The sequence below is a fragment of the Cyprinodon variegatus genome, unplaced genomic scaffold (assembly GCF_000732505.1).
Source record: "Cyprinodon variegatus isolate N-32 unplaced genomic scaffold, C_variegatus-1.0 Scaffold126, whole genome shotgun sequence".
NCBI classification, from domain to species: Eukaryota; Metazoa; Chordata; class Actinopteri; order Cyprinodontiformes; family Cyprinodontidae; genus Cyprinodon; species Cyprinodon variegatus.
This window is the reverse complement of record NW_015150579.1, coordinates 254,526-270,987: the sequence shown is the minus strand read 5'-3', so window position 1 is coordinate 270,987 and position 16,462 is coordinate 254,526. Positions and strand designations below refer to the sequence as shown.

Below are 16,462 nucleotides of genomic sequence, written 5' to 3'. Positions count from 1 at the left end.
GGCAGGACACTGGACTTTGAGGACTGGAATCGAGGAAACATGAGCTGGGGGTTCCAGGATTGTCCCTTAAAGCTTTGGAAATGTCTTGATAGATCAGAGTTTACTACCTGGAAATATAATTTCCCAATCCTTCATCCAGGGCCCAATAACAGTTTGCCATATCCCATGCATGTATGTGAGCCACAACATGGTAAGACCTCCAAGGACATGTCTATAGTGCTTTTGTTTTGTTTGCTTTTGTAAATAATAAAGAACAAATAAAGAATCAAAGAAAAACAAGGCACTTTTTAAAATTTATTTCAGTTTTCTTCAAAGTGAAAATATGCAAATCCCACTTCGAACAAGTAAGCAAGATGGCCACTTGAAGCCAGAAATCCACAACAGTAAAACAACTTTCTCACCAACTCTCATTTCAACATGGACATGGACATAGCTGCCGTCAGTTTAAATCATAGTAATGGCTAAAGTATAATTCGTAGTTTGTTTGCCCTGCTGGGCAGCTTGTATTATATGAACTCTTTCAAACTCATGTAAAGGTTTGAGAAAACGTTATTTTTTTAAAGCTTCATGTGCTGGCATGTACAGGTAAAATTATTCATGAGATGTCAAAGTACCAAAGCGGGCCAAGAGTTCCTCAACTTGAAACTTGAAAACGGTTTGGTTAGGTTTGCTGGAACACATCAGAGAGATGCTGTGGTAACTTTTAGGTCATTGTCCATCTGTTTAACTTTGTACTGGAAGGTCCCTCAACTACTCTTTACTCGTCTTAACTCTTCGTTTTGCCTGTTAGAGCCAGCCCAAGCACCGACAATAGCTCAAGAACCTTAAGGAAATACATTAGTGGAGATTTTATTAACTAAATCCCAAGAGCCAGTCAGTAGATGTCACTAAAAACCAGACAATTATCTTATGATATATTGACTCTGACTTCTAAACCTTTTGGGGTTTAAGTTGAAAATGAGATGTTCTGGCTATTTTAAGTCTATAACATGTAAAGTTTGCAAAAAAGGAGTCTGACATTTACATGAACCAGAACTAGATCTGCTTTAGTCACAGTTTATCTCCTCAGCATCAGAAACTACCCAGAAGACGAATGCCTTGAATTTAACATTTTGTACTTGGGAATAGAGAAGCAGCTAAGCTGTGCTGTTGTAATGAATGACTTGGCTTTTTAACTCGACATGTGGAATCGAAGCTGTGAAGACAGTTTGGCCTCACAAGTGTCACTTCTCTTCAAACCCAAAGAGAGAAAGGGGAACTGGCTCCGATGGAGAGGACAGATAGTGAGGCAGCAGCTGGAAGAAGCTAACACCCTCTATTGGTCTTAAAGGCAGCAAGGCGTGAATAAGTTCCTGCACTGCCGTGTGGGTGAAACGCATCCACATACGCTCACACACCCGACGCACGCTCATGATAAAGTAGCTCTGTGGCTTGACTTTTTTCTTTTTTCTTTTTTTTTTATGAGTGCTCACCAAAACTTCCCCGCTGTGCACATTTTGGCCGTCAGCGGAAGTTTTTAAAAGTGTGTCATGTCGAAAATTCCCACAAAACCTTACATTTTTAAAGCAATTTTTTTCTTTCTGGGCCACTGCACAGATAAGTTCCCATATCTGGAGTTTTACTGGCATGGTGGAGGCAGCATCATGCTGTGGGGATTACTGTTAATATCAATTCTGTGGGTGAGGCGAAGGAAAGAGAAACTGCTGACTACTTTTTGTGCTTTCTTCCTTTCCTAACTGAATAACCCGAGTTAGACACTCCTCCCTCAACCTTTACACCTCTAATTGTTGTTTGTTTCCCAGATATCACAATGACCCGAGAGACATCGAGCCATTTCTTATCATGGAAAGGATTAACTCTAAGATCTGAACCTGTGAAGCATCCGAGGGATGATCGAGTAACTACTTAACATAGACTGCACTGGAATATTTCTCCTTATCTGCTACAACATAATGACTATTCTGTAATGAAAACGGTAAAACTGAGACATTTCTACCTCGTGGGAACGTTAAATGAGTATATTATTCTGGAGTGAGAAACCAGCACATGGTGTAGAGTGGTGTCCTTTGAAGCCGTGAACTGCAGATCTCTGAAAACCACAGCCTTAAAAAAAGAGACATGTGACCTTCGAGATAATAGGATGTTTTCGTTTTTTTTTTCACCGTCAGAATTGCCAAGTTAAAACATCTCTCTACCTTCTGCATGTTGTGTGTGATGACAGGATTGTTCTTTTATTTTGTACATCTTTATACAAACAGAATAAAACCGTAGACACAGCATAAATACATGACCTTGTACTGCTTTGGGCGAGTGGAAACTCATGGCTCTATGATGCAAAAAGACAACCCTGGTAAGAACAAATAAATGCTTGGTAGGGAGTAAAAATTACTCCTGCAATAACTTTTTAGAGGCCATCTTTTCAGAAGAGTGCAGGATGACTAAGAACAGCCACTGCACACCTACGTTTATACTCACACACACTTTAACAAACACAAAGGACAGACAGAGCTGCTACTTCATGCTTTCATTTCTAATACTACCAGCTCCTTAAATGACTAAATCGCTGTCTGTCTCCATAGAGTGGTGACGGTTTGTGTCACCACTCTATGGAGTCTACTTGAGTTCTAGGCGGTGCTCGCCGCGAGCTATGTGGGAGGAGAACTCGTAACGGTCCCGGCTGCGGTGGCCACACACATTGCATTCAAGTGGATCGCGGAAACCGTGGCATCCCATGTGGATGGTGAACATAACATAGTCCAGGAAGAGCACCCTGCAGTGGCCGCAGGGGTACACTGCTCCAGGGGGCGCCCCGGCCTCCCCGTCTGCCCGCATCACTCGCAGAGCCTCCAGGGGAGACAGGGGGATCGGCTGGCTGTGTGGGTGAGGGACGCCGTTCTGGTGATTGATCCCCCCCAGCAGGTGACCCAAGCTGTACATGATGGGCTGGGCCATCTGCGATGTGTCGTTGTGAAAGGAGTCCATGCCGAGGGGTGGCTGTGCTCCATGAGCGAGGCCCAAAAGAGGCATCTTGTGGCCGTTGGTGAGGCTCATTGGGTTAATATCGGTGCGGTTTAATGGGATGGGGTACGGTCTGTGGGTGGGGTGTTGGTCGCCATCAGGGCCTGTGAGGACGGTCTGCAGCTGGCCGTCTGGCCCCGGTGAGCCTGGTGGAGGTTCCTTCATGTCAGACCGGTTGAGCAGTTCCCTGTTAAAGCTCAGATCCAGGCAGACCCCATTATCTCCTACAACAGGGACAAGACAAGAGAGCTCTAAAGGCTTAACAGAAGGTGGTTTTCTTTACTTCAATGAAAAACATCACTGAACTTGAAAAAGTTTTCAAACCGCTTCTACTTTTTCACATTTCATCACATTTAGACCTTCAAAGCTCAATGCATTTTATAGGGGGTTTAGTGATCAAAATAAGGTTATGTAATTTTGTGAAGTGGAAGAAGAACGAGACGCTTTTATTTTTAATCTTTGTACCTTTGTAATTTTAGATACCACTGGTCTGATAACCCCTATAAATTGCATTCAAAAGTCCATATGTGTAGAATTTAATCTAAGTATGTCTCCAGTTATTCTGCGATGGGCTTAAGAATTTATAATGAGCAAAAAACAGCAGCATGAATACCAATAATGAGAGCTAACAGGTCCAGGATAATTTACAGCAGGATAAAGTTATAAAACAATACAAACATCTCACGGGGAAATGCCTAGTCCATCATCTAGAAATGGAAAGATAATGGCACAGCTCCAAACCCACTAAGACATGGCTTTCCACATTAACAGAAAAACCTGTCAAAGAGCATTAATGAGATGGACATCACAAAAGCCTATGGTAACTTTAATGGAGAAGCTAAGATGTGCAGCTTAAGTGGGAATATCTATTAACAGAACATCTACTGCACTCCCAAAATGTCACATTTATGGTAAAATGGGAAGAAAAGAGCCACCACTTTAGGAAAACTATAAGCAGTTTGCAATCAGTCAAAATTCATGATTTAGACACAGCAAATATTAGGAAGAAGATGCATGAACCCTAAAGAAACTACCTCTACTGATAAATATGGTGGCTGCAGCATCATGCTGTGGAAATGCTCCTCAGCAGGAACAGGAATAGGCCTGGACAGCTGGAGCTAAATGTGGGGCAGTCCTGTTACAGGCTGCAAAGGGATTCAGACCGGCAGAGATTCACCTCATTTAGGATAACCATGAACCAATCTATGACTAGACTTGAGAATATAAGCTTAAAGACACCGATCTGACTGATTCTGAGCTGTTTAACAGAGACGGATGGACAAATACATTAGCCTTTTAGATGTTTAAAGCTGGTAGAGTGGTTTACTCAAAAGGACTAGATATAAGTGATTCTTAACTTATTTGCAGTGTCATTTACCAGGGAGAGTTAGGTAGTTGTCTTGCAGTTTTAGATTTGATTCCAGCTTTTCTCTAGTAATAAGTAAGATGGTGTCTACATGCGTTAGGAATGACATGAGTGAATGTGGCTCTGGTGTAAAAGTGCTTTGTTTGGTCAATATGACAACATTATTGCTCTATATGTTCAGTCTATCTTTAAAGGATTAATAAAAACCATGTGTCTTATTCTTTCCACTTCACAGTTATCCACTACTTTATAATGGCCCATTGCATAAACTTCTGATAAAGCGTATTGAAGTTTGTGGTTTCGAAGTGACAAAATATGAAAAAGCACAAGGGCTATGAATACTTTTGCAAGGGACTGCACATGACCCAGCAGCAGAGCGCTTATTGCTTACAGATGGGCAAGAGCTAAGGCAGACCCAGATGGGGCTCTGAGGGGCCCTCTTTTTGGTGTGCATTATGCAGAGGGCAAATATAAAAAAAAACAAAAAACATGCACCCCCCTTTGGGGAACCTGGAACACAAGCACTTTACGGGACTAGAAAAAAAAAGAAGCTTAAAAGCAAGGAAACATCCTGAAACAGGAGAGGACAGAGGGCTGAGACGGCGCAGACGGAGGTCTTTGGTGCAGCTGCTACAGAAGTATCGACAGAGAAACACCTGCTCACGTTTCTCGCCTCCCGCCTGTTCTATCTTTCTCTGTGGTTTCAGACTCTCTTACTTCTCTTTTCCCCTGTGGTTGTCATATTGAAAGATCTCACTTCATTTGCCAAGCTGATAGACGTAGGAGTATTTGTGTGTTGTGCTTGAGCGTGATTGCGAAACTACAACCCAAAGGTTGAGCCTAACCAGAGAGGTGAGAAGGGACTATTGAAAAATTGTGAGTGTGCTCATAAAGTTTGGGAAATGGCAGCACCAACTCAGGCGTTTACTGACAGTGATAATCATTCATCACTCCAGTGGATAATCCGAGTTCAATTCAAAGCACCGAAGATGAGTAATACTACTGAGAACTTTCAGGCTCATATTTCTTTTCTTTTGTACCTGTATCAATTCAAATTATCATGCACGGTTACACAATACCCACCTATAACACATGGGCAGAGAATCTAGGGTAGTGGGAACCAGTCTGGTGTGGGCAGCTATGAGCCAGGTGTTCTGGCCTCAGTTCACGTCTGGCAAGAGACAGAAGCCAGCAAAGATAAACAGACAAGCAGAAAGCTCACGCAGACAGAAATAATTTACAATAGGCTTTTTATTTAGAGGCTTTAAAGCACTGCAGCAAAAAGACTGATGTAAATGCATCAACAAGTAAGCAGGACGTACAGAGGAAGCCTGTTGGAAAATAGCTGTAATTTAACACACAGCAGCAGGTTTTAGTGAGATTATTCACTTTGAGATCAAAAATCCACTTAAGCAAACTTCAGTGGATTTTTATGGCAATTTTATGGGATTGACCAAACAAATTAATACATAATAGCAGGGGCCAACAAAAATTATGCATAATTTTACACAATTAAACAATCAAAAGAGGCCAAACCTATCTTTTCTACCCCATAACATTTTCTATCTCTATATAGAATCCAGTTCATCCATTTCCTTCCCCTTATCAGTAGACTGACTCCACTTCTGTTTATTTTTCTGAAGAAAACTCAGTTCTGTGAAGGGCTAAGAGATTATTAAAGAAAGTTTGTGAAGAAGAAGCATTGAAAGTTTGAAGATGGGTTATTTTACACACCATTTGGAGGATGCCAATATCTGCTGAATAATAATATCAGATCAAATCAAAATGAACCAGTTGGGATTGTTTTGGAAGGAAACCAGTCTTCTGAAGACCAAGAAACACAGAAAAAAATTCATAGATAAAGTTATGGAAATAAATTAGATAAGTATAAGATAGTCAGATCTTGTGGTGAAAAAATGGTATACCAAGTTTTAACATCATATAGAGCAGCGATTAATTATATTAATGACAATTATGTCATATAAATGAATAGACAGGGTAGGAGAGGATTTTTCTGTGAAGCACACTGAACACACAAACCCGTCCTTGAAACAAAGAGGTGTCACCTACAGTCTGAGGACGTACCTTTCTCTAGCGGGGACAGGGATACTAATCAGACAGAGGAGAAGATTTTCAACATGGAGCAGGAAACTAAACCTGATTGTACAGCTAAATCTATGATGGAGGGGTCTAGATCAAGCAAAGTTTGTGTTGGTCTATCACATAAAATTCATTTAAATAAACTAAAATGTGTTGCTGTTATGTGACAAAACGCTTTTGCAAGGCACCGCAAACATGTCGAAGCAGTAGCAGCTTTTGCAGCAAAAATATGTCTTTTTTTTTTATTAAAAACACACAATTGAAGGCAAAACTTGAATATACAGCTGGCCTGACAAAAGTAAGACCCTTTTTGCAGCCTGAGGTACGCCACTGTTCTTACCAGTGAACTTCTGTGGCATTGAGCTTTTCCGCTTGGCAACGTTGCTGGCGAGCCTATCGAGAAGCAGCGCGCGCTCAGACCCCATCTGAGACCTGGCTGAGTGGCTGTCCTCTGCTTGACCACAAAAAAAGAAAAGACAGAAAGAGAGACAAAACAGCCATGTCAGGGAAATGGAGACCTGTAGATCTTAAACAGAATCGCTCCTCTCATTAAAATTCACTCATACTCAAACAAACAAAGGAGACCCACATGGAAGACCAAGAAAAAATTATTTGAGATAAGGAACTCCTTGGACTTCACTTCCTAGTTCTTTTTTTTTCTTCTTTTTTTTTTTTTTTACCTCATCAGTGCCGGAGGAGATACCACAGGATGAGGATGTACTTCCTCACCACTACAGCTCTATCAAGCAAAACTTACGACATTCGGTGACCACAGAAACAGTGTGTTGCAATTCGCAACTGTCCTGCCGGTAGAATAAGGTACAGACGACTGTGGGGGCCGATCTTACACGAGCGTGCCTGCATTGGGGCGGCCTGGACTCAAATGTTTGCCCTATTTGGCTTCCCCTTTGCTGATACAGACATGAGAAGCGTCCTCCACTGCACTAAGCCATCACGCCACAGCAGCCATAACCTATTTAGTCTGTAATCGTGGGGCACCAGCTATAAGTTCATTAATTCAATGAGGCCATAAAACCAGATCTGCAGGCTTTTTCTCTGCACACTGTTTTTTTTAAATGATGGCTGCAGCAGCTGCATGTGTGAAGTTTCAGAGATGTTTTCTGAGAGTGTGATGGCTGCTCACCTCTCTCAGCGGGACCTTTGTTCTGAATGTATACATGGCACCTCTCTCTGTGCTCGTCGAGGGAGCTCCGCTGCTTGTAGCTGCGGCTGCAGTGGTTGCACTTGAAGGGCTTCTCTACTGCGAGCAAGAGTTTCAGTTAATCACCAAATACATCAACAACATAAAAAAGAAAAAAAACTGGCACAGCACATATGCTTTCCCTAAGTTTGCAGTTTCACTCAAAACTGATGATTCTTTTTTTCTATCTGTAAGTTGTTTTGAGACTGAGGGCAGGTAAAGCACGTGATCTGAAAGTGAATGAAAAAGTTTCCAGAGGCGATGGAGTAAATGATATCATATGTGTGTTTGAAACACTGCATGATAATAGGCTATTACTGGAAAAGCCAAGAGCCCTTTTGCAAGACTGGAAAGGGAGTGAGAAACCAGACTTAGAGGAGTAACTGACAAGCATTGTATGTAGGTGCCTGAGGTATAAGGGCGTGTTGGCGCTATGGGTACATGTTAAATGATTGAGCAGGCATGCATGTGGCTGGCAGCTACCAGAATGGGTGCGCAGGTGCCCGCTCAGAGCGTCACGTCGTCGGCAGGCGTAGCTGCACATAGGGCATTTGAAAGGCTTCTCTCCAGAGTGCAGTTTGATGTGGCGAAGCAGGTTTCCCTTCTGGGTGAAGGAGGCCCCACACTGAGTGCAGTGGAATGGCCTCTCACCTGAGAAACAAAAAATAACACAGAGAGGAGAGAGAAAAAAAAGAAACCCACATGGTTTAACTCATTAATTGCTCAGGAAACTTTTTTGCAGATCTACTTTTATTAACTTCTGAGTCAGAGCAATAATTAGAAAAGAAACAAAAACAATGCATAACTACTATGTAGTTTCCAATTGTTACAAGTGCGTTGCAAAACCTAGAATCATTCTTCATTTTTTGAAAAGGGAACAAAGCAACATCCACTTTGATAGCCCAGAGATGATGTTCTCACAACCCAGACCACCGAGCAAGTTCTGCACACGATGTTGAAAACAGCCTCAGCTAAAAGCAGCGTAAAGACCTAAAATCTTACTCCAGCCAATACAACAGTTTTGGTGGACATGAGACTCTGCGCTAGAGCTGATTTTGGCTTTCGGCCAAAGTTTTTTCTTTGGATATAAAGGAGAATATACTGAAAGCTGAGTAAACATGAGCTTCAAAGTTTAGTAGTCATTTCTACCAAGTTCCTTATCTATCTAGAAATGTCTTGATCAGAGGAGAAAAAAATGACCCAAAATGCCACAATAATTCATCTTCTGTATACGGTATTGCAAAAAGCAAAAAACAAAAAACAAAAAAAAAACGACAACAAAGGAGCAACACAGTTAGACCCTGATTTAGATTTAAAATATTACAATTTGAGCCATATATTTCTTAAAACAGAAGGCTTTATTAAAATGTTCCCATCATCCAGCTAGAGTCAGGCATGGAATCTGATAAAGAATCTTTGAAGATAGCCACAGATTAGGGTAATGGCACTGAGGGCTTTCAACCTCAAAGACTTATCACCAAATCAGCTTATCACCAAGAATAATTTGTCGAAAAAGCAGTAGAAACATACAAAATCTGGAGAGTAAATCTAAAAAAAATGGTTTGATTCCTGTAATGTCTTATAATATTCATCTGACACAAGCTTCCCGAATGATTGAACATAATACTGAATCTAAATCTGCCATAGATATGAATCATATGAGCCTGTATTCATAACCTAGTCCAAATTTGGAACCCTATAGATTTTGCTCAGGCTCAATTATAGTGAAGGATGATTTGAAATGTATTGTAATAATGCTAAAAGTTGATGAAAAGGTTTCTGACGCGTTTTCTATGAAAGCTCCAAAACTTTGGAAGACTAAGTTTGCAGTGTTGAAGCCTCCATTACAGTGCAAAAGTTTTGTACTGTAGTCAGGAATTATTATCCACACAAATCCGTTCCTTTAGTTAGAACTATTAATTAGTTTTTGCATTGGCTGATTAATCCTCCACGTGGCTCCATTACTGACCATGGCTGTATGTCTTCCCCCTTCTGTCTCTGCCCATTGTCTGCTGATGTAATGCAAATAAAAGCAACTAGATCAACAACATTTAGAAAAACTGGCTAAAGAAAAGTAGTTGTTTAATTGATTTTGTGGCCTTTGAACCACCATAGATTAAACTCTGCTATAAAACCCTGATTTGAAGATGGTTGGAAGACAACAAGCAGACGATTTTGAATTGGTCTTTCAACTAGAAACTCAAGAAATTATTGCTAAAATGTTAGAGTCGAGCTGAAACATGGTTATCAGAAATAAACATCATTTAAATATAAATCAATAGAGACTTTCATATACGGTAAAAATAAAATTATTTTTTCATCTTCCTCCAGATCTACAAAATGGCGAAGGTAGATTCTATAATTTACCAAAATCCTGAAGATTTAAAGTGTTAGGTAAAGCCACATGGAAACGAAAATTTCTCTAAAAATAACACCTGACCTCTATCAACTAGGCTACCTCAGTTCATCGCCTTATTTACCAGAACCACAGCTCTGCCGAATATCATATAACTGCATTTAATTGGTTAATAAAATATCTTAAACCCGTCATGGAGCTAAATGAGGAAAACTTTCAAAAAGAAAAAGTAGCAAACCAATCACTTTATCAACTTAAAATATCATCAGTTAGAGTTTGGTATCATCCAGAAAAATTACAGTTTGCAAAACAAGATTTTTGGATAAATGCCTATTCCCAGCGCTGGATATAATTCGGTCCACAAAAGAGGAGTTCTAAAATAGAATAAATAAAACACCAGAAAAGTTAAGTGAAACATATTTAGGTGTTTGCGGGGTATCAAACTGGTGTTACGAAATTTAGTCCAGCTTCTTACCCATCTGGGCTTATATGGTTCACACTTTTTAGGCGAGGTGTTCCTGCATGAAACCTACAGTGACGATAAAGGTGGGACTATTAGGGACCTATGGGAAACAGTTATATCATAAAAGAATCAGTGTGTGAATGTCTCTGTGAATGATTGGTTGCTTTGAATAAAGCTATAGACCATATAGCAGATGATGGGTGGAATGGAGTTATGAGTCTTATTTGAAACATTACAAAAATCAGTGTGTGCCGAAAAAGAAAAGAAATACTTAGAATCCTTTTATAGAGTGGAACCGGAGCTACTGTTCTTTGCTTAAGTCTGATTCAGCCCGTGAAACCAATGGAACAGTTTAAGAAACTAACAAGAACAGCTTGTAGCGTAGATTCGAAAGTGTTAATGTGAGCAAATAAGTATTATATAATCAAGGCCATCATGGTACTGTGGTGAATCGGATGAGAATCCTTCTACAGAGGTCATAATTTATTCCCATCAAATGATCATCTTTCTTCATGTCCAAACTAAGGAGCCTGTGGCAGTGATCGATCTTTGCATGCTCCTCTCAATAGTTATCTGTCACTGGCATCAAATCACACATTCAATTGTTCTGTGCTCGTTACTAAACTACAATGGAAGATATTTCACAACCAGATCTCGCCCGCCGATTAGGTTGCAGTGAAGTACCACATGCATGCAGAACAGATGCATTGACCCCATCAATAGGAGCTGATTCTGTTGCTATCGGTTGATCGTGCAGCTGTTTGTGTGTTTCAGGTCAGGCGTTTTTTTTCTTTTCTTTTTTCATCCTTACCAGTGTGGCTGCGTTTGTGCACCAACAGCACATTAATGCTGATGCAGGACAGGCCGCAGATGTCGCAGCTTAGTTTCCCCTGCGTCGGGATTCGGGACCCCGTGGACCCAGGCAAGTAGCTACCATCTGTGACGTCGTCCGAAGGGGTGGTGGTCTGGCCTTCTGGTAGGGATGATGTTTCGTAACGGGAGTAGTCCACCAGAGACAGGTCCTGGGGCTCGTTCAGGCAGTCTTCGTCTCTCTGCTCATCGTTGTCCTCCTCTGTCCTTTCCTCATCCATCCCTTCCTCCATCCCATCCTCACTGTCCCCCTCTGCCTCCTCTTTGGGTGCAAGCACTGCCTGCTCATTATCATCTGTCTCCTCCACCTCGGTCTTTATTACACCTAGACAAAACATGTAAGGAATCGAGAAGCAAAGCAATCATTTAGAGGCCTTTGTAGTCAGACATATAGTAACCAATGTGTAGAACATGTTCTGCTTCCAAATAAGGAGCTAAAAGAACTAGATGAGACTCTACTGCTAGCTAGAATGTGAAACATAGTCACATATTCACTTCTACCTTTATATTTAAGGTTCAGTATTAGCACAAGCACGTCTCCAAAGTGTGGGTAGCTTAATTTGGGCCGACACGTAGAGTCTCAAAGAGATTCAGTAGATATGCGCCTGAGATAAGAGGAAAGCGTTTCCTCTGAATACACAGAAAGTAGAACCAGGACAGAAGAAAAACACAGCAGACGCCTCAAACATACAACACCAACTTCCCTCTGCTGTGAAGGAGTCAGTGTGTTCATCAGTTTGTCACAGAGTGGGTCAACATCCACAGACTCACCAGCTATAATATGACCTTCTTTTTTTTTATGGTCCCGTTTCTTTAAAAGCCACATGATGTCAACATAGTGTTTCCCTTAAAGGTTTCTCCTCCCTTTAACTTTTTCACATTTTCTCATGTCAGGACAGGAGGGTACTGTGTACCAATTTTCTGGGGAGATGTTATGTGATATGCGGTGTTGCATATGTTTGGATTTAACCCCCCCATAGTCTACACGTTTCAAATCTCTGGTTATCTCTCTTTCAGTGTTGCACATTCAGTGGCTGGTTTGTTCAATTTTTTTGCCGAATTGCTCATCATCTGTCAGACTGGATGGGAAACATCATTCAGCGCCATTTTTGTAGACCTGCCTTAAGCCTTAAGCAGGATTGAATTGTGGACTTTGACGGCTCTATTCCGACACACAATAATGCTTTGACCTAAACCCTTCCACCCTTACTATGCTGCTGAAAGGTGTGCCCCAAGCTCAGGTCTTCTGGAACTTCTATCAGGCTTTTTACCTGGACTGCCTTGATTTTATATGTATTAGTTTTTCCATCAGTTCTAACTGAGGTCATTATTACTGCTTAAAAAAAAAAAAAAAAAAAAAAAAAAAAAACAGTGTGGAATTGTACATTTAGGGTGATGTGCACATAGTTCGCTTGAGCTGTGGATCTCCGCAGCTCCTCCAGTGTTACTGTTAATCTCTGGACTGTTTCTTTGATAAACGGCCACCTTTTTCTCTCTGGGTAGTTTAGTTGGACTGCTATATCTCTGCAGGACTGGGCCGTATTTAGGGGTTTCATTGTAAATAGGGTTAAACACAATGGGACACCAGACTTTTACTGTTTCTATTACTAGAAGAACATTTAAAATAACAAATTCACAATTACTTATTATTACTCTGTGCTGGTTTGTTGCAGAAAAAAATCCTAAACTAGATTCAAGATTGTGACTGTGATGTTGCAAAATGTGAAAAACATTCAAGGAGTGTGAATGGTGTTGCTAGGCTCTCTATGTTTTACCATGACGGCTTAGAGGAATCAACCCCTTACATGCACAACTGTCAGCACCACAGCTGCTGTCATGCAAAGTCCTGAGGCCCGTTTTTGCAGGACCTCTCACCTAGCCTGTTGTTCAGCGTGAACTAACCCTGAGAGCAGCACAGTTCCATCCAGAAACCACGCTGTGGTCTTGGCGGTGACTTATGATGAGCTAAAGAGCATCGCCTTGCGTTGTGGAGAGCGCTCAGAGGTGCTATGGAAACTTTGCAAGCATAGAGATCCGTGACACCCTTTATAGAGTCCAGGGTCTTTCAGGGAACCGCAGGGCCGTGCAGCAGAAAGCAGAGCAGGGCTTTAGGAAGTGCACCCAGTGGGGTAGATGGGTTGCCACTCAGAAATACGAAAGGGAGTGCTGACTGCACATAATGTTCTCTCTAAACACGAGGTCAGAAATAACAAACCCTTTGGAGTTGGATTTACTGTTGGTTACTTGCTTGAGATTCTGGCACCTTGAGGCAAATTAATCTTTTCTTTTTAACATACAATGGAGACAAGTTATACCGCCACTAAAAACTACTACATGTAATTGGAAGGGACTGAAGTTTGGTTCTATATATCATAGGAAACAAGGGAATCTTTAAACCAAATTTTGAAAATAAGTTTAAGAGGGCAGGATACGATAACATTTCTCCTACAGAGATCTCATATTGGTTTATAATATTTAATGGAATATAGTTTAAATTGCTCATCTTAGTTTTTCATTCTAACTAATCTGCAACTCCATCCTAGTTTTCGACTTCTAGCTAAATCATCAAATTCAGGTCAATAAAAATAAATCTACCGACTAATACGTGATTTCCATAAAAGCATGAAACCCACTATTCCATTAGCTCTTTGACATTTGCAGTTACATTTTATTTGGTGCAAAATCTTGCAAGGTTAAAATTCAACATGCCCGGAACTTTGATATGTGTGGAAATCTTCTGTGCATACATCTGTGTGTGTAAACATACGTGCATCCATGACAGCATCCGAATGCATTCCATTCACAGTGACAGAGCTGTCCTCTTTCTGCTCTTCCTCCCCCTGTGCCTTCATCTCTGCAACATCACTGCAAGTTTCTGAATAAAGACACAAATCATATCCAGTCACATAACCAAAGTTACTGATAAACTCAAAATAAAAGCAGCGAAAAGGTTTCTTTCCCTTTTAATCTTTTTTTAAACAATAAAGGAATTTTTTAGATGTTCCCTATTAGCAAATAATCAATTGGAATATCTTTTTTTGTAGGCTTGCAGACACATCTAAAAAAGCACCGATTATATCTGCAATCTGCACCAATCCCACAGTTGTGCCTCGATCTTTTCAAAGCACTGCTTCAGGCCGGACGGCGGTTTCTGCGGAAAATCAAGCTCAGACTGATCACGTACACTTTCAAATTCGAGACAAGGAATGATATACTCACCCATCTCGTCTTCCCCTGGGGATGTGAATTCAGGATGCTTATCAGCGTTCATGGTGAAGATGCTGGGGGTTTTAAGGTCTTAACAGGTCCAGTCAGGTTCCTGTGATGGACAATTTTAGAACCAGGTTTGTGAGAGGAAGGTCAAAGAACGGTGACAATGTGAAAGGACAAATATGCTCCTCACATTCATCCTGTCGCTCTAATGCAGGATTATATATACTATTTCACAACCCTAATAAAAGATGTTTTGTCTATTTCAATGAAGCCTGTGAAGAAATAGAAGCAACACTTGTGTCTGACTGTTCCTGTTGGTTGGACAGCATAAAAAAGAAGCTTACAAAAATAAAAATGGGTGAAAGCCCACGGTTGATTGCTCGACCCTGTCTCTACATTTAGCCTTATGAGAAAGACATGATATTCTCTCTGCACACGTATTTCCTGCTGGGTTTGTACACAGGAGCAAATGTAAAAGAGCTTTCCACTCCAGCAGCCAAACACTCCTACACTCGCGGGCATATTTTTAAAGAAAAAAGAACATCCATCCTCATGTGCATCTCCAATTAAAGATGCAACAAAGATTAAACAACTGTCTGTTTTCAGAGGAGTTTAAAAAGACAATTAAAGACTTATATGACTTATTGGTTAGGAAGAAACTGAAAATAATACAAAGTCACAGCTTTCATCTCAAATTTCTCAAAAGCTGAAATTGAGAAGTGCGTGTCGACATGTTGCAGTTACTGCAAAGAGCCACTTCTTTAATAAAGACCATCTCTAAGGGTAATGATGAAGCTGTCTTACCCTCCTGTTGCTCAGCACCCAGAGGAGATGACAGTGGCTCTGGTATGTCCCTACTCCACCACTGGACTTTCTCTGTATATGGATCCTAGGTAGTGTGACTACAGTGAATGCTGGAGAGATCCCTTATAGGAAGAGGAACTGGTGAGCAAGGTGGAGCAACAGAGACTTCACATCCAGCAGAGAGGCGAGAGCAGCTCAGACGGTTCAGAGGAGTCAAGGTGAAACTGAAGACCATCTGCATCCACTGAGCCTGAAAGGGACAGCTCTACGACACCACATCCTAATGAAGGAAACAAAGAGCATTAAAAAAATAAAATAAAATAAAATCATTACTGTAGGTCATACCTGCTACTGACTGGTTTCAGTTTAAGGAGTCATAGCTCCATCTTGTGGCCAAATCACAGAGCTACTATTCTATTTTAATACTGGGGTCTACTGTTGCACAAATTGAGCTAATACCAAATTACCAAAATGTTTGTAATTTTCAATTGTAAAAAACATTTGCTTTATTAAAGATTTCTTCATTTTTTTTTTTTACTTTTTAGGGGAGTGGGAGATGGGGGCAATGGAGTTGCTGCGGTAAAAAATAGTGTCACAGTCTTGGTTCTGTTATGCTTTACTTTGCTCCACGTTTTCTAGTTTTATTGGTTTGAATTCCTTTTTTGTTGTATTTTCCGGATATATTTGAGTTCTTAGGTTTTTATCTGTTGCCCTCTTGTGTTGCCTCCTTTTCCCTAGCTGCTCTCTTCACACCTGCTCCCAATCTGCTCGTTAGTCCTCTCTTTGTTCAGTCTACTAATAAATACTCTCCTTGTGCAGTTCCTCAGTGCTGGTTCCTCATCTTACCTTGTCTTTCCTCGTCTTGCCCTGGCTCCTCAGGATTGTTTTCCCCTGATGTCTCCATGGTTCTGTTACGGTTGTGTTACATTTTAAGTTGGATTTTGGATTCCTGCCTCTGTTAACTGTTATCTCTAATTAAAACTGCAAGAAGTCACCTCTGCATTTGGATCCTCAAACCACAACCAAACCCTGTCAAAAAGGGGTTCTACACAGTATGAATTGTAGGAGCAT

At 40.9% G+C, this 16,462-nt stretch overlaps 1 protein-coding gene across 2 annotated transcripts; it reads right to left on the bottom strand.

The window, feature by feature from the left end:
- Positions 1–311: 311 nt before the first annotated feature.
- Positions 312–15,574, bottom strand: LOC107085468 (zinc finger protein Aiolos-like). 2 transcript variants are annotated; one of them, XM_015375788.1, is made up of 8 exons: positions 15,392–15,574; positions 14,594–14,693; positions 14,142–14,249; positions 11,316–11,699; positions 8,169–8,336; positions 7,629–7,745; positions 6,825–6,938; positions 312–3,242 (listed from the first exon to the last, which is right to left on the bottom strand). In XM_015375788.1, exons 2-8 carry the CDS (start codon positions 14,643–14,645, stop codon positions 2,614–2,616), a joined length of 1,572 nt encoding a protein of 523 aa, XP_015231274.1. In that variant the 5' UTR covers positions 14,646–14,693; positions 15,392–15,574; the 3' UTR covers positions 312–2,613. The 2 variants fall into 2 exon arrangements, with proteins under 2 accessions (XP_015231274.1, XP_015231275.1); XM_015375789.1 differs by having other exon boundaries at positions 6,825–6,935; positions 15,392–15,573.
- Positions 15,575–16,462: the final 888 nt, after the last annotated feature.